This window comes from Pristiophorus japonicus, chromosome 24 (assembly GCF_044704955.1).
Source record: "Pristiophorus japonicus isolate sPriJap1 chromosome 24, sPriJap1.hap1, whole genome shotgun sequence".
NCBI classification, from domain to species: Eukaryota; Metazoa; Chordata; class Chondrichthyes; family Pristiophoridae; genus Pristiophorus; species Pristiophorus japonicus.
Window position 1 is genome coordinate 4,331,574 of NC_092000.1, and position 18,188 is coordinate 4,349,761.

General features: G+C 44.7%; 1 protein-coding gene across 1 annotated transcript in view; it reads left to right on the forward strand.

Annotated features, from left to right (window-relative positions):
• The window catches only part of LOC139238010 (voltage-dependent P/Q-type calcium channel subunit alpha-1A-like), a 587,825-nt gene that overhangs the window by 452,008 nt on the left and 117,629 nt on the right, over nucleotides 1–18,188 (forward strand). The window contains 2 exon segments of the mRNA XM_070867408.1: nucleotides 10,975–11,091; nucleotides 14,094–14,159. Of these exon segments, the coding sequence (XP_070723509.1) occupies nucleotides 10,975–11,091; nucleotides 14,094–14,159 (183 nt within the window).

The window sequence follows — 18,188 nt, forward strand, 5'->3', positions numbered from 1 at the left end:
GAGGTGTATAAAATTATGAGGGGCCTAGATATAGTGGATAGAAAGGGCCTATTTCCCTTAGCAGAGGGGTCAACAACCAGGGGGCATAAATTTAAAGTAATTGGGGGGAGGTTTAGAGGGGATTTGAGGGGAAATTTCTTCACCCAGAGGGTGGTGGGGGTCTGGAACTTACTGCCTGGAAGGGTGGTAGAGGCAGAAACCCTCACCACATTTAAAAAGTACTTGGATGTGCACCTGAAGTGCCGTAACCTACAGGGCTATGGACCTAGAGCTGGAAAGTGGGATTAGGCTGGATAGCCTTTTGTTGGCTGGCATGGACACGATGGGCCAAAATAGCCTCCTTCCGTGCTGTAAACTTCTATGATAAGGTAAAGTTATTTTTAACCCCTTTAAAACATTTACATTTATTTTTCAAAAAATTAAATTTTTGTTTTAAATATTTCATTAAATGGCATTTTTAATATGTAATGTTTTTTTAAATTTGATATGTACATGTATTTTGGAGGTATGCCCATTCATGCATATGGGGTTTCCATACAATCCCCATAAGCATGAATTGGGATTCCCTTCTTTTATTGGTTGGGCTGGCCCACGTGATCCCAGGGGCGCTTGCGATCCGCTTGCACCCCTGAGATACATGGGCCTCTACCCCACGGGTACCCGGGAAGCCCAGGACTGCAAATCTCCAGCCTACCCGGACCACCAGGTCCGCGGGCATTTTATTTGTGGCTCAGAGGCAATTCCCCGCGGGAAGCCTCCAACCGCAAATTCAGGACCAATATGTCTCCAATGATAGTCCAGTTCAGCACAAACCAATCACCATAAATTGGCATAAATTACTCGAGAGAGAGCACAGGGCTGACTGGTGTGAGCAATGGAACTATCACACTTGTGCAGTATAAGGTGCATGTCCTGAGGTTGAAGATTAAGATTGATAGTGTAGAAGATTTTAAGGATTGTGTTTAATGTACACTATGCCTGAACAAAGGGTACTTACTTTTATGACAATACTGAGAATGAGGCTATTTGTTCTCACTGAAAATATAGTAACTTAAACAGTTGAACAGTCAAATAAATCTTTTCACACGTAGAATCATAGAATCACAGAATGGTTCCAGCACAGAAGGAGGCCATTCGGCCCATCGAGCCCGTGCCGGCTCTCTGCAAGAGCCCTTCAGCCAGTCCCACTCCCCTGCCCTTTCCCCGTAACCCTGCACATTCTTTGTCCTTCAGGCACTTATCCAACTCCCTTTTGAAAGCCACGATTGAGTCTGTCTCCACCACCCTCTCAGGCAGCGCATTCCAGATCCTAACCACTCGCTGTGGGGAAACGTTTTCCCTCGTGTCGCCTTTGGTTCTTCTGCCAATCGCCTTAAATCTGTGTCCTCTGGTTCTCGAGAGGACCAGAGGAGCCCTGCCCTGCAGGACAAGTGAATCTCAGGTACTCACTGCTGTGATAACAATAATTGCTCTAATACCTTAATATCAAATTCCCTGCTCTTTCTCCGTATCCTTTATTAACTCATTCTCCAAGTAGTTATCTATCTCCCTCTTAAACACCTCAATTGATTCTGTGTCAGTCCCGAATGAGGCTTTCCACATTCTCACAAACTTTTGTGTGAAGACATTTTTTCTTGGATTCACAATTAACTAACTTAGTTTTAATTTTAAGATGAGGCTTCCTTGTTCTGGAGGGAAGAGTCGGTCCATATCTACCTTGTAAATTCAATGCATTATTTTTGGGTTCATTATAGTCTAAGTTTAACTTGTGTGGGACACTTGTATTAGCACTCATTTTTGGATCTCAGCAAAGTGAGGTTCCTTCCCCAAGGAGTCTGCCATCTCAGGTCATGCCCTGATTCTGGATTTAGGCTGAATTTAGATTATAATTGTAACATTAGCGTGAACTAAAAAACTGGACCATTGTGTAAAGGCACCACAGAAACATAGAAAATAGATGCAGGAGTACCCTTCGAGCCTGCACCACCATTCAATGAGTTCATGGCTGATCATTCCTTCAGTTCCCCTTTCCTGCTTTCTCTCCATACCCCTTGATCCCTTTAGCCGTAAGGGCCATATCTAACTCCCTCTTGAAAATATCCAATGAACTGGCATCAACAACTCTCTGCGGCAGGGAATTCCACAGGTTCACAACTCTCTGAGTGAAGAAGTTTCTCCTCATCTCGGTCCTAAATGGCCTGCCCCTTATCCTAAGACTGTGTCCCCTGGTTCTGGACTTCCCCAACATCGGGAACATGCTTCTCGCATCTAGCCTGTCGAGTCCAGTCAGAATCTTATATGTTTCTATGAGATCCCCTCTCATCCTTCTAAACTCCAATGAATAAAGGCCCAGTTGATTCAGTCTCTTCTCATATGTCAGTCCTGCCATCCCTGGAATCAGACTGGTGAACCTTCGCTGCACTTCCTCAATAGCCAGAACGTCCTTCCTCAGATTAGGAGACCAAAACTGAACACAACATTCCAGGTGGGGCCTCACCAAGGCCCTGTACAACTGCAGTAAGACCTCCCTGCTCCTATACTCAAATCCCCTAGCTATGAAGGCCAACATACCATTTGCCTTCTTCAGCTCCTGCTGTACCTGCATGCCAACTTTCAATGACTGATGTACCATGACACCCAGGTCTCGCTGCACCTCCCCTTTTCCTAATCTTCCACTATTCAGATAATATTCTGCCTTTGTGTTTTTGCCCCCAAAGTGGATAGCCTCACATTTATCCACATTATACTGCATCTGCCATGCATTTGCCCACTCACCTAATCTGTCCAAGTCACCCTGCAGCCTCTTAGTGTCCTCCTCACAGCTCACACCTCAGTCAGAATACTCCTTACTTTCCTCATGTCTAGGGAAGTTTTGTTATCGTCAGAAGAGAGCTTGAGTGTGAAACTTCATGGGGCCAATCTAAGGGTAGGTATGCACTGTGGCAGAGATCATGGAGTCTGTCGCCATTTTTGCTATAATAATTCTAAAGATTTACTCCAAACCATGTCCTTGAAAATAGTTCATATTGGTTTGGTTTGCAAAGGTAGCACCATGTTGCATATCTATCCCAGGTTGATGCAATGGTGTTCCAGTCTTGTACGCCATTCAGCTTCTTTACTCTGTGCTTTTGTAGATCAGATGACAAATGAAGAGCCCTCAATTCTGCTGTAAATGAAGTCTTCTGAAGGCATTCAGGAATGGCAATCAACGTTTTAATCATTGTAAAATATCCTCTAACTTTATCTAGATGGCAAATGAAAAATGAACCTTTTCAGTTTTTGAGAGGGACAGCACCCGATAGAGGGATATATTTTTAGTCTGATGTGTTCCCCTCCAAAATGTTATGCCTTTGCTGCCACTCACTGTCACAGATGAGGAATGGGCACTTGGGCAATTTGCCTGTGGATCCATAGACACCAAGATTTCAACATCTTCAACAGATGAGTTGTGTAAATTGGCAGATTAAATTCACGAAATTGATGGGAGAAAGCAAATTTTAAATGTTTCTTGCGTGAGAAGCTTTCTTCTAAAATATACTCCACTGTCCCCTTAAACCTTGATGTGTCCAATCAGCTGAAGTTTGGTTTTCACACTGAGGTTAGCTAGATAAACTGGTTAGAGCAGATACTTACAGGTTTCCATCACTAATGTGATGTCTCAATCTATCCGAAATCTTCAATTATGATATTGCAACATTAATTTAGGACCTACTTTAAATTATTTATGCTCATGATTTGTTGCAGTGCCAATTAACAGGTTTTCCAATATCTACAATGATACTTTTAGATGTGATACTCAACATTTTTTGTTCACCGAAATACTGGGGAAAGATGGGGCGGTGGGAGAGTGCACAAGTAATTAAAGTGCCATTTATCATTCTGTTCCCGCTGATCTCTGATTTTGCTGGTTTTGGAAGCAAGTGAGGTGCTTGCCAGGCTCGAGCGGGGACCTCATGCATAAATGCTATATGGGGTCCTATAACGTCAATAAGAACCCCGGTGGCATTTTAACTGTGGCCTGAGCAGGGAAATTGCCTCAGCTTCCCCGCCTGACTGAAGCAGTTCTGCAGCTGGTGGGTAAGGACGAAGAGGTAAGTGAAAGATTTTCCTTCAGTGGGGCCAGGATGAGCAGGAGTGCTGCTTCGGACACCACAAGGAAAGTCACAGCCTCCCATGCTCAGAAAAGCTCCCCTTCCCTCCCACAGGGACCTTCCGATATCACTTCTCCTGGCAGCAATCGCTACGCATCATCTTCCCGCCTATCCCGTTTCACACTTTCCCAGCCCCCCCGCCCACTCGGGGTTAAAATTAATCCCATTTGAACTTGAAGTGGCTGAAATTTGTTTGTGGATAAAGTTGAAGGATTCAGATTTAGCGCAAGTTGCCTTTCTTTACGCGTGGTGATTGCCATGTGGGGTTTGCAGATTTCGATAGAGAACGGAACTCTGTGTAAGTGCTGTCGTGAACAGTATTGACCTAAAATGTCTCACAATATCAGTTCATCAATAAAATGTTTCACTTTTGTTTGAGAAACCAGAGCTGCTTTCCTCCTGTAATTCTTCATCTGAAACCAGGTATGGTAAATCAACAAGAGGAGTCCTGTCACAGAACAGGGATCTCCCTTTACTGATCTTAATTTCCAATCCTCAACCGCCACCCCCCCCCAAATCACTAATCGGTATTGAGTAATTTCTCACCTTCCCCAGTCCAGAAATCATGTCCATTCTGTACCATCCAAAAGATATGGTTTAAATTATTGATATGTTATTATTGTGGAAGTATAAGAACATTGAAAGAAAATGCAAATTAAGGGTCATTTATCCTATCAAGAATGTTCCATCCAAATGATTTACTTGGTGGTTTTGTTTCCACCTACATCTGTTGATCTCCAACTGCAAGGAAGGCTGGCTCTCTTGGCCGGCCTTCTGTGAAAAATATGAATAAAATCTAGCGATACATAAATTCCGACAAAATGGGATATAAACAGTGCCTTTGTGATGGTACAAAAACATAGATGTAAAATGGGGGGCTGATGTGACGTATGGAACGCTGCATGATAGGATAACCGATGACAGGAAAAACTAAAATTGACGGCTCCTGTTTAGCAAAGGAGCAGGGCAGAAACAGGAGGCAGTGCGATATGGTCCTTGTCTTCTTATCCATTGTAAGTACTTTTACAGTTACGGGTTGAAAGTTGTAAACATTGTTTTTTCAAAGGGACATGTCTTAATGAAAAAAGTGTTTGGGAGAGCAAAGAGCCGCACATTATTTTGATGATGATATTGTGCTAAGGTAGCGCTGCAATGTGTTTGTGGTGCGGGTTTGTAAATGGGAAGAGGGCATTTGCCACGCATTTTTTCAGGTAGCAGTGCCCCTTTGGAAAGTGTGTGTAAAAAAAAAATGGTGAATGGAAAAAGTTCAATGTGGACATTTTTGCTGGATGCCTGATGATCATTGTTATACCGTGATAGATTGGTCCAACCACTGACAATGATGCGGAAACCAGGAAATACATTGGGAATTAGTTTGGCCGCAGTCAAAGGTGGCAAGACATAAAGTGGATGTTTATCAGTGGCCTTCTGTACTACTGACCGAGATCTAACAGTATGAGGTACCACAGAAACAGTCCAATTCTATTAACCCACCCCCTTGAGTGGGATTGGTGTTTTCTTACCACCTGGTGTTTATTTTTGGGCACTGTTTTTTTTTTCAAACCTGGAAGTAGCACTAATGTTTTCGCTAGGAATAGTATTATTTTTCCCCGTTATTCTTGTCCAAATTGCAATATTTAGCACCAGAACTTAATGAAAATCGCGATTCACTACAAATGGGCACTTTTTGTGCAGTCGCTGTGCAGATGATATGATGAAAATAGTGTCAAAAATGCACATGCCAAATTAAAAGGGAAAGTGCACACTAGAGTGTGCGTGTGTGCGTACACGCGTGTGTTAATTGCTCTTCCCCGACAATGCCTGCAGCCAATGCATCATCCCTGTTTGTACCAGTCTATCACTGTTGTATTTTGGCGTAGTTCATTGCCGTCGACTGAAAACAAATTGCCGATAATGATTGATGTATTTCTTGTTTTATCTTTTCACATGCTGTCTTTAATCTGTGCTTTATTGGCACAACGCCTTCTGAAATAATTCATCCAATCAAAATGCACTATGAAATTCATGTGTCCATCCATGTATCCGTGTGTGTGTCCATGCCAACTAATTTTAAAACTGGTTGCAAACCAATCCCAATGCAATCCAATTACAATCATCCATCAACAACATCTACATATAGACCACGGTTGGTTTGTAATTTTTTGAGCCTAATGCATACACAAACTAAGTACCCTTGGCATGCCATGTCGGGCTGCATTGTGAATTGTTTACTGCTTTCTTGCATTGTGCTTTTCGGCATGGCTTTGCTCCCACGCACCCCTCACCTCAGTCCTACTCTCCCAAAACTTCAAGAATAAGTTTTGCCCTCAAATGGAGAAAAGCCCATTTAACGCAACAAGGCTGTGCTTTCCGCAGGTTCCGTCTCCCTTACGGTAAAGTCTAACCAGCCCATTACATCTACAGAGGAAGATTTGGCAATGTTTCTCTTTGTCCACGAAGGCAAATCGAACAAAGCTCGAGGATATGTATTTTTACGGCCTGCAACCCGGCAGGTTTTATAATGATCTTTCCTGGTGCCATCCCACAAATGATCAGATTTGTTGAATTCAGTTTCTGTGGTGGAATTTGAATTGACTAGTGCAGGATCATAACCATTCTGCTACTGTGCCTGTATCATCTGTCTGTAGCTGTGACAAATCCTGACACCTAGCCCCTTCCCGCCTGGGTATACTTTCTACCACCTGTCCTGCCAAAACTGTCCAAGTGACAGTGTGGGCTTTATCACCAAATCACACTTTGGTCTCTCCCACTACTCCTCTGGTAGTTTCTCCTCTTTCGAGTCCTGCACCTTGTTTTAGACTTTCGCCTTTCCTTTAAAAACTTCTGCACTGAGTGACAACTCAATATTCATCTCAGCTCCCCTTGTCCTCTCTTTGAATTCACTGACCTCCTGTCCACCCTAAACTTCTCCCACCATATAAACTCTCCTAACCATATATTTGCATCCATTTCCTCAACCTTGCCATCTCCCGTGGCCTCTCTATTCCATGGTCTCTGTCACAGAAAAGGCCATCTCCAACCATATTCTTGGTATGCGAACATCCCCCTTCTCCACATCTTTCTGTGTCATTCTCTAGAAAAAGCTCTCCCCCCACGTCACACAACAGCACTTTCTAAATCCCAACTGCTTAGTCTTTGGCCCTCCATTCACCACAATACTTACGTAGCTGTCAATCTGCTCAACCGCTCTTTCACGTATCTGGTGTACAACTTGTTTAGTCATCCATCACCAGGTCTGTCTGGACCATACAAAGCCTCATTCTCCCCTGCCAAAATTGTCCCTACTAAAATGTAGAGTTTTTGAATAAAAACAAAAAATGTTGGAGATACACAGCAACCCCATTTGAAAAGAGAAAAGTCGTGAGTTTCGGGGTAGATCCTTCATCAGACATGGAAACTGGGAGAGAAGCAAGTTCCTTTATAGGATTCAAAACAAGGGTGAGATGGGAAAACGATAAGTAAAAGTCAAGACTCAACAACTATTTGCATTTATATAGTGCCTTTAATGTAGTGAAATGTCCCTATGCGCTTTATATTCAGACAAAAATGGACACTGAGCCAAAGAAAGAGATATTAGGATAAATGACTAAAAGTTTGGTTACGGACGTAGGTTTTGAGGAGGGTCTTAAAGGAGAAAAGAGAGGCGGAAGAGGTTTAGGGAAGGAAATCCGGAGTTTAGGACCTAAATGGCTGAAAGCACTGCCGCCAATGGTGGGGCAAAGGGAGTGCGGAATGCCACAAGAGGCCAGAGTTGGAGGAGCACAGATTTGTTGTAGGACTGGAAGAGGTCACAGAGTTAGGGAGGGGTGAGGCCATGGAGAAACGTGAAGACTAGGATGGGAATTTTATAGGTGTTGGTGGATCACGGGCCACTGTAGGTCATCACGCACAGAAGTACTTGGTGCAGGTTAGGATGTGAGCAGCAGTTTTGGATGAACTTCAGTTTATGGAGGGTGGAAGTTAGAAGGCCAGCTAACAAATGTATGGATGAGAATTTCAGCAGGTGATTCCTGTCACAAAAAATACATTTAACGGGTTTAATAGCATCTGAACAAATTATTTAGAAGAGAGGAAAGTGATAAAACCAGCTAATATTTGGAAGTCTAATCTGTTCCCTCCCTGTCCAGGGTTGTCCCACACTTCTTGCTGGAGATTGGGCAATAATGTCCCTGTGTGGTGAGAACCTTAGTGAAAAATTCTTGTAAATTAAATAACGTGCGGGCTATTAAGGACAGCATAGAAGTTGACAACCAACTCCGCTCGTCCTGCTCTGAAATAATAATAATCCCTCCATTATCTCCCAAATTATAATATACTGATGAGTTCCCAGTCTCAACCAGACATTCACATAGAGAATGCTCTGTGCAAACCTTATAAAGTATTAAAATCCAACCATTCCAAAATACCACAAAGGCAATAATAATAGTAGTGGCACTGAGATTGCATCGTAAATAATGGTAATTGAATTCAGCAATGGAATTAAACCATGCATATTGACCTTGGGGAACCAGCTCACACCATAAGCTATGGAGTACAGCATATGCACTGGGATGATAGCATATGTAATAGGGTTACACTACAGCCAATAGGAGTACACCATAAGCAATGAATAGATTGGGCCAATACTCTCTGGAGTTTAGAAGAATGAGAGGTGATCTCCTTGAAACATACAAGATTCTGAGGGGGATTGACAGGGTGGATGCTGGGAGGATGTTTCCACCGGGCTGGGGAGTCTAGAACCAGGGGTCACAGTCTCAGGTTAAGGGGCCGGCCATTTAAGACTGAGATGAGGAGGAATTTCTTCACTCAGAGGGTGGTGAATCTTTGGAATTCTCTGCCCCAGAGGTCTGTGGAGGCTGAGTCATTGAGTATATTCAAGACTGAGATAGGTAGATTTTTGGACTCTAGGGGAATCAAGGGATATGGGCATTGGGCGGGAAAGTGGAGTTAAGGTCGAAGATCAGCCATGATCTTATTGAATGGCTTGAGGGCTGAATGGCCTGCTCCTAATTCTTACGTTCTTATGAGAGAAGATCAGAGGTAATAACATTTGGCTTAAGGTAATGGAATTACACCAGGGATAATGGGAATTATATTATAGGTAATAGAACTTGACTATAGGCAATGGGATTGCAATGAAAGTACTGTAAGGCATAAATGAGACTACATCATGGGTAATAGAATATTACCGAAGGCAATGGGATGACATTATGGGAAAAGAGATTTGGCCATAGGTACTGAAATTGCATCCCAAACAATCACGGGTACATTTTTGAGATGGATGGCTTTTCAGATCTTTAGAGCCAAAACAAAATCCTTTTGGTTTGTGTTTCCTCTTCAAGCCTGTGGGCCCCACTACCTGCTTTCCTTGTGTTTTGTCACTGGTGCATTGAAGACTTGTGCATGTATCTGACTGACCTGCTGCCTCGACCTTACCTAACTTGGGTGATGAAGATTTTGAACTATCCATGGGTGACTGTTATTAAGAATCCTTCTAAGAAAAAGCAATATATTGACAAATTTAAATTTGAAGATGTAATACATCACATTAAATGATGAATATTTTATTTGAATGAGATGATTAAATATATGAGGAAGGGACTGTATTGAGCAATGGATTAGGACAGTGTCCTTTCACCTGTAAGACCTGAGTTGAGTCTCGGCCATAATGATGGTGAAAGTCTCCATCATAAGGCTCCTGACCTAAAATAAATTTGGAAGAAATTTCAATCCGGCTCCAAATGGGTACAAGACAAGGTTACAGAACTTATGCTTTTTTATAATTGCAATTTTAGCCAATACTTTGTACAAGCAGAGAATAATGTTTTGCAGTAGAGTGAACTCTCAACATGATCGTCTGCCCAGTGTGAAAGGCCTTTCCTTGGTTCCCAGTTCTGTCACAAGAGGAGGGAGTGGGGACATCCTTGTCAATAAGTTGCCATGCCACACTTTTATAGTTCACATCCTGTGGTCAGGCCATGAGGGCATTGTCGAACTCACTGATCCGCCCATGAGTCATTGTCATGTACTCCTTTGCTGTCTCCTTCGTTCTTCACTCAGTCTTACCAAACGGCATGATTTGAAAAAGCACCAGTGTAGGCCCTTTTCTTGTTGCTGGGAAGCCCAGGTGAATGATCACGGCTTCTAATGCAGGACCAAAGCAAAATTGACAAAAGTAAAAGAGAAGACGAGGTAAATGGTGACACCAAGATTGAAGGATTTATTATTATGATGAGGCCGCTCACCTTTTACATTTCCTTGCCATTCTCTGGGTATTTGATAGCTGGGTCATGCCATTGATAAACTCAAGCTGTGGCATTAGTAGAAATGTACATTTGCTGCATGCGTTTCAAGAGCTGCTGATTTATCAGCCCACTGCTCTTGTCAGAGTTTGCTACTCTGTTGTTGCTTTTTGCAGTTGCTGCCTGTGCATGCTCACTGGAGTCTACACATGTAAACCATAACTTTAAACGGAATTGTTGTTTTATTTCTGCGGTGTGCTTGCAACCCCACTGTATGCGCATCTTACATGTGTAAGTAGACTCCACATTATGGCTTGCTTGTGTCAAAGAACAGTGCATTTGGTTGTGTTACAAATATATATACATATATAGATATACATATATTTATATATATTTTAACATATTAACAAGGAAACCCGTTCTTTTCCATGATTGGATGATGGCCAGACTTGTTCTTTAGGAGTCTTCTTTAAGTGCCATTCTTGTCAAATCTAGCCAGCAGAGACGTCCAGACTTTCATCCTTAACTGTCCTGTTTGTTCATTGACCTCACTTTTATAGAAAAATATCATCAACCTGAGCTTCCTACGCCTCTTCCGTGCTGCTCGACTTATCAAGCTCCTGAGACAGGGCTACACTATACGTATCTTGCTGTGGACCTTCGTCCAGTCTTTTAAGGTAAGGCCAATTGCAGTTTTGTTTTCTTACATATGTCAACCCGTGTTGGAAAGCTGACTGGGTAGTGCAATGGATTACACATTCTTTCCCCCTTGGGGAACTCAGTTCAAATCCAGTCCCGGCTGAAGAAATTAAAGCCTCCTTTGGTTATAGAATTCTATGTTTGGGCAATCTCAATCCAGTCCCTATTGTACATCAAGTTGGTAAAGTTTCTCCGAGAAAATCAGAGGATAGCTAGTGTGGGAAATTGGAAAATGTCGCACTAGTGCAATTGAGGAAGGGGGCACTATTCTGAGGTTGGGGTAGGGTAGAGGGAGCTTTACTCTGTAGCTAACTGTGCTGCACAATTTGGAAGTATTTGTTGCTGGTATTATGGGGTGATTTTAACTCCAAAAACGGGTAGGTTTTGGTCAGGTGGGAAATTAAAATGTTAAAATCTCAAACCTGAACCCAACCTACCTCGAACCTGCCGACTTCCTGTTTTAACAAAGGACGGGCGACCAACCCACTCGCAGGGAGTGGGTTGGTCTTTGAAACCCTTGACGGTGACTACCTGCCTCCATTTCAGACCCTGATGTTAGCAATCAGCCTCCTTTGTCCTCTGGTTCACACGAGACTGCCCCGTAGTAGAGTATTCGGAACAGACAGGTGATATACAGACAGGTATATACAGAAAGGTGATCGGCCTATAGCTGTGTACAGAGAGTGGATATTTGGTATCTGCATCTTTCTCTGACAAACTGTTGAAAACCATGCTCCTTTATACACCATGGTGAGGGGGGGAATTGGGAGGGGGGGAATTGCCCCCTTCTTTAAGGCCCGTTACCATCTCTGAAAAGCGGTAAGGGGCCATTCTAACCGGGGGCAGACGATGGGGGCTGACCCATGCGCAATTGCCCCCGGGCTGAGGGTGGCGGAAACTGGTTTTTGCCGTACCCCGACTTTCCGCCCCACCCCAGTTCTGACCCCTTGCCGCCCGGCGGGGGAAATTGCCCCGTGAGAGCACAGCCGCCACCGATCGGTGTCCCTGGCAGCTTCGCGCGGCGGGAAGCTGCTCGTGGTTGGGCGGAGCGGCTGCCCTAAAAGGGGAGGGCGCACCGCCGCGGCTGCCATTTTGTTCTAGTTGTCGGCCGGCTCCTGAGCCGTGCCGCCAATGGCGGCTGCTGGTTTGGCCGGGCCGACAATAGGCAGGCAGGCCGGCACCCGCTCTCGCCCGGCCGAACCCCTCCCCGGTGGCCCAGTAGGCTCCACGTAGGCCTCGCAGTCTTTAAGTGAAGGAGAGGGACATGGCGACGTGGCATGTCCACGCCACGCTGACATCATCACTGCCGCGCTGATGGACACCGCCCTGCTCCCAACCCGAACCCACCCTGATACTGCCCCAAACAGCGCTCCAAAGCACTGGGAGGCAGTGTCAGAGTTAAAGAGCCGAATTTTCCAGCTATTCCCTCTGACTCCCACCAGGCGGTAAATCTTTCGATAAATCAATGTGCCTTTCCCAATTTTCCGCTGAGGGCAATTTTGGCCCCCGTATTTTGACTACAACAAAGGAAGATGTCATTGATAAGACTGTATGACTGTGTGACATATCTATTCCCAAATCCTTTGAAAACAGTTTACTTCAGAACAACTTCCCCGACACGAGACTTCCTGGTGTAACGGTTACTAACATCCTTGAAGTGAAAGCTTTGCCAACTGCTATTTGTAGCTAATGGATCTCTCCTACCCATGTTTATAACCCTAAAACTAAAGTTACATTTTACTACCTCAAAACTAAACATTAACCGCTCATGGGCGATGTCACTACTAACACTTACTCCCTTACACAAGCACTTTACATCTCAGAAAATGAGCAATGCAATATTTTTATAACACTTCAAAGTCATCCTGTTTGTATCAGAAGGCCTGTTAATGTGAGATACAAAGAAGTTTAACTACCCAAGATTTCCTACGGACATTTCTCCAGGATGTCCAACCCCTGAATTCAAATCTAGCCCAGGTGAATGGAATGAAAATGCCTCTCCATCCTGTGGAGTGAATTGAGATTGGCCAGACACAGGTCTCGGTCCATGGTGCTAAACTACCCAAATGTAGCATCAACTGACAATCTCACACGCACAAGTATCACAAGTGTAGAAAATGGAAATGCCAAATAAGATAGGTGTAGGTAAATGGGTGCTGTTCTGAAACTTGGGTTGAAAGCAATTGTCCAAGCTGGTTAGAGAAAACTTCGGTCTGGAGGGCAGTCAGTGCCTGTGCATTCCTGCCAGAAGTCAGTGTTTTCAAGACAGAAGGGGGGAACATTGAGGGAAAATAATCTAATTTCACCTCTCCTCCATGTCAGCTAGTCCTATCCTTTCTCTATATCAGTCTCTCCCCATTAACCTTCAAAGATTAATGATACTGTAATAAATTGCCAAAGTGCTTCTAATCTGAATATCCATTTGAAAGCTATTTTTAGGGCCTTCAGGGTGTCGTCGGGTCCCAGGAGAGGCGAGAGTTCGGGGCCCAGGAGAGGCGAGGGCCCAGGGGCAGCACGGGCCCAGCCCACACTGTGCGATATGTGCGCGCACTAGGTCCGTGCAGCAGAGCTGGTCTCCAGTCGTCCTGGTTAACCCTTGCCACTGGACCAAGACCCAGCTCTGTCAAGCCCCGTGTGGTGGCTGGTGTGCAACGGTCACCCCACGTTAAAACAATCCACGCACAGGCATCTTCCACCCTTCAGGATGTAGTTCGGGATCTGGAATATTAGGTCCTTCATTGAAACACCTGTGAACTCATCCCTTTTTGGCGTGGAAGCAAGTCATCCTCGATACGGGGGACCGTCTACGATGAATAGGAACGGCTGAGTAGTTTAGGTTTTTTGACAGTGTTCAGCCCCAGTAGCAAAACAAGCTGGTTAATAAAATGTTTGTGGAACTTGAGAAATATGTTATCAGTCTGATACTTTTTTGAGAGATTTGGAGAACTGAATGGAATGGCTGATCGATTTTATTTTTCAGGCATTACCTTACGTCTGTCTCCTGATCGCAATGCTGTTCTTCATTTACGCCATTATTGGAATGCAGGTGAGACAGGATTTGGTTTCTAATCATATTCTAGGTGGAGAATGTCCAAATGGGGTATGGCGAGAAAGCAGGAAGGGGGTACTGAAGTTTCATGTTCAGCCATGAACTCATTGAATGGCGGTGCAGGCTAGAAGGGCCGAATGGCCTACTCCTGCACCTATTTTCTATGTTTCTATCCTTCACAAACATGTCTTTAAAAGGTAGCGTAAATACTGTAATTGGGAAGAAAATTACAAAAGAAATCATTTAGTCAGATTGTATATGGCAATGTTACCCTCTCACCTCTTCCAGTATTGGCTCAGAAGCATCCAACTCAAATGCAATAACGTCTCCTCTCAATGAAGCTGTAAAGAGCCTTTGGGAAATGGAAAACCTCCCATATCCATGGAGAATTCCTGTACTGAGAACATTGGAAGGAAAAAGACAAAAAGGCACTGGGTGTTGATGCACTTGGTTCAATAAATCTAAAATAGGTCCCCCCCCCACCCTCTCCAGTTCAACTGGAAAATGTCCCACAGGGTATTAAATTCAGCAGCAAGATCCGAGGTTCAATCTTGCTGCAATCTGTTGAGCCGCTCCCAATGGCTCCTCATCAGTGAGGTCACAGTGTGGCCTATAGAGATTAGGAATTCCAACAAGGTAGGTCTCTATTCAGGTCAGAAATTTGACATGGTATATTCAAGAGCAGAAGATTTAATACAGCACCTTGTCACCTACAAAGAGTTACTTTGCAGTCCATTAATGGCCATTTTGCGCACAGCAAGAGCCCAGAAACAGCAATGAGATGAATGAGCAGAAAACCTATTTTTCTGCTGGTGTTAGTTGAGTGGGGAATGTGGAAAGGACACTGGAAAATTCTCTGAACAGTGGGATGGTAGGCACATGTGTCCTCGATTCACCTTTGGCTGTCTCAGTAATGTAATGCGCTGTCAGCCCATATCAGGTGCTCAGGTCCTGGAATCGGGGCTTGAACCCATCAACATAAGAATTAGGAGCAGGAGTCGGCCATTCGGCCCCTCGAGCCTGCTCCACTATTCAATAAGATCATGGCTGATCTTCGGCCTCAACTCCACTTTCCCGCCCGATCTTGATTCCCCTTAGAGTCCGAAAATCTATCGATCTCAGCCTTGAATATACTCAACGACTCAGCATTCACAACCCTTTGATGCAGAAAATTGCAAAGTTTCGCAACCCTCTGAGTGAAGAAACTCCTTCTCGCCTCAGTCTTAAAAGGCCGACTGACCCCTTATCCTGAGACTATGACCCCGGGTTCTAGACTCACCAGCCCGGGGGAAACAACCTCTCAGCATCTACCCTGTCAATCCCTCTCAGAATCTTATATGTTTCAAACCTCATTCTTCTAAACTCCAGAGAGTATAGGCCCATTCTACTCAGTCTCTCATCATAGGACAACCCTCTCATCCCAGGGATCATGGCCTTCTAACACAGTGGCAAGACTTTCATGAACCGTTTTGATGTGGCAGAGATTGATTGGTTCATGCTAAGCCGGGTGTTATATGGATCACAAAATGCTGATTCCCTGTTGTAACTGGTTTAGAGTAACTTTTTCGGCAGGTCATGTAGGATCGTTGGGCTCTTGCCAATGAGAACAGAGACGGAACTGAATCTTACTGACATTCTCGCTCAGGTTTTCCCATGGGAATAAATGTCCCTGCCTGCAGTGGGGTTGTCTGGGAGGAAGGGAAGAAACTGATTTGAAGAAGGACGGCGCTCGCTACACCTCCTGGCAAATGAAACGAGCAGCAACGTTGTCAGCATCCCCCAGTCGAACTGCTCCATTTGTTCAACTGGGGGGGTGGGGAAACTAACCAGTGGAGAAAGATAATGAAAAGAAAATCTTAGGTATTACCAGCAAGCCTCAAAATATTGATTTGAAAACATATATAGCAGTCCAAACCAGACTGGTAGACTGACGATCCCCTTTTTCTGCAAGATTTGTATATGAAATGGGTCGGGGGGAAGTTGGGGACAAGGTACTGAAGGTGTAGAAAGAGCTATTCTGTCATACATTCTACACTGGAAGTGCTTAATGCTGAAAACGAGTGCTTGAAATGAAACGCTGTTCCGTTCTCTAGCACTAACATCCCTGAACTTGATTGATAATCTCAAAGTGTCCCTTAACAAAATGCGCCGACAAATTCTGATTAATGACACCCATTTATTTTGTTCTATTCCTATTGCGTTATTCATCCTGTTTACATAGCGATTGCTGCTGATCAGGAAGAATGGGGCTGATGAGAGTTAGCTCGAGTGAGTTAGGCATCCGTTGTGAGAAAACCTGAATTAAATTCGCCAGAGCACAATTTGTTTATCTTGGGGAGAGTGGCGGGGGCTGGGGATTTGGGTAAGGTACTTCATCATCATCTGTAGTAGTTAATTCAGTTGCTCATCATTGGTAGGTCCAGTGTCCTTTACAAGCCGATATCTTTAGAAATAAGAACATAAGAACATAAGAACTAGGAACAGGAGTAGGCCATCTAGCCCCTCGAGCCTGCTCCGCCATTCAACAAGATCATGGCTGATCTGGCTGTGGACTCAGCTCCACTTACCCGCCCGCTCCCCGTAACCCTTAATTCCCTTATTGGTTAAAAATTTATCTATCTGTGATTTGAATACATTCAATGAGCTAGCCTCAACTGCTTCCTTGGGCAGAGAAATCCCATAAAATGAATCAATTAATTGAGGATGAGCCGAAATGATGATTGAATTACAATACTTTCAAACATAGAATCACGGAACGGTTCCAGCGCGGGAGGAGGCCATTCGGCCCGTCGAGCCCGTGCCGGCTCTCTGCAAGAGCCCTTCAGCCAGTCCCACTCCCCCCGCCCTTTCCCCGTAACCCTGCACATTCTTTGTCCTTCAGGCACTTATCCAACTCCCTTTTGAAAGCCACGATTGAGTCTGCCTCCACCACCCTCTCAGGCAGCGCATTCCAGATCCTAACCACTCGCTGCGGGAAAATGTTTTTCCTCATGTCGCCTTTGTCTCATGTCTTCTGCCAATCGCCTTAAATCTGTGTCCTCTGGTTCTCGACCCTTCCACCAATGGGAACAGTTTCTCTCTCTCTCTACTCTGTCCAGACCCCTCATGATTTTGAACACCTCGATCAAATCTCCTCTCAACCTTCTCTGCTCCAGGGAGAACAACCCCGGCTTCTCCAGTCTCTCCCCGTCACTGAAGTCCCTCATCCCTGGAACCATTCTCGGCAATCTAAACAGTTTTAAATGGTTCTCTCATCTGCTTATATCTTAGAGTAAGTTGTTAAATGGCATTTAATAATTAAAAATGGTACAAAAGAAATTGCGCGAGTACCCGGGCCCTAGTGAGTAGCTATTTTCGGTGATTTCCAATGGTTGGAAAGGACAGTGAACAAGTCCTACCTGTTTTTTGTAGAAATGGTCGTGATCTGGCTTACAGTATGCCCCCCCCCCCCTAGTGGCTGAATATAGTATGTACAATTGAATAGACTTGCATTTATATAGTGCCTTTCACAGGGTCTCGGTTTACGGTCTCATCTGAAAGATGGCACCTCCGACAGTGCAATAGTCCCTCAGTACTCCCTCAGTACTGCAGTACTCCCTCAGTACTGCACTGCAGTGTTCCCTCAGTATTCCCTCAGTACTGCACTGCAGTACTCCCTCAGTAAATACTCCCTCAGTACTCCCTCAGTACTGCAGTACTCCCTCAGCACTGCACTGCAGTACTCCCTCAGCACTGCAGTACTCCCTCAGTACTCCCTCAGCACTGCAGTACTCCCTCAGTACTGCACTGCAGTACTCCCTCAGTACTCCCTCAGCACTGCAGTACTCCCTCAATACTCCCTCAGCATTGCAGTACTCCCTCAGTACTGCACTGCAGTACACCCTCAGTACTCCCTCAGCATTGCAGTACTCCCTCAGTACTGCACTGCAGTACTCCCTCAGTAAATACTCCCTCAATACTCCCTCAGTCCACCCTTAGTACTGCAGTACTCCCTCAGCACTGCACTGCAGTACTCCCTCAGTACTC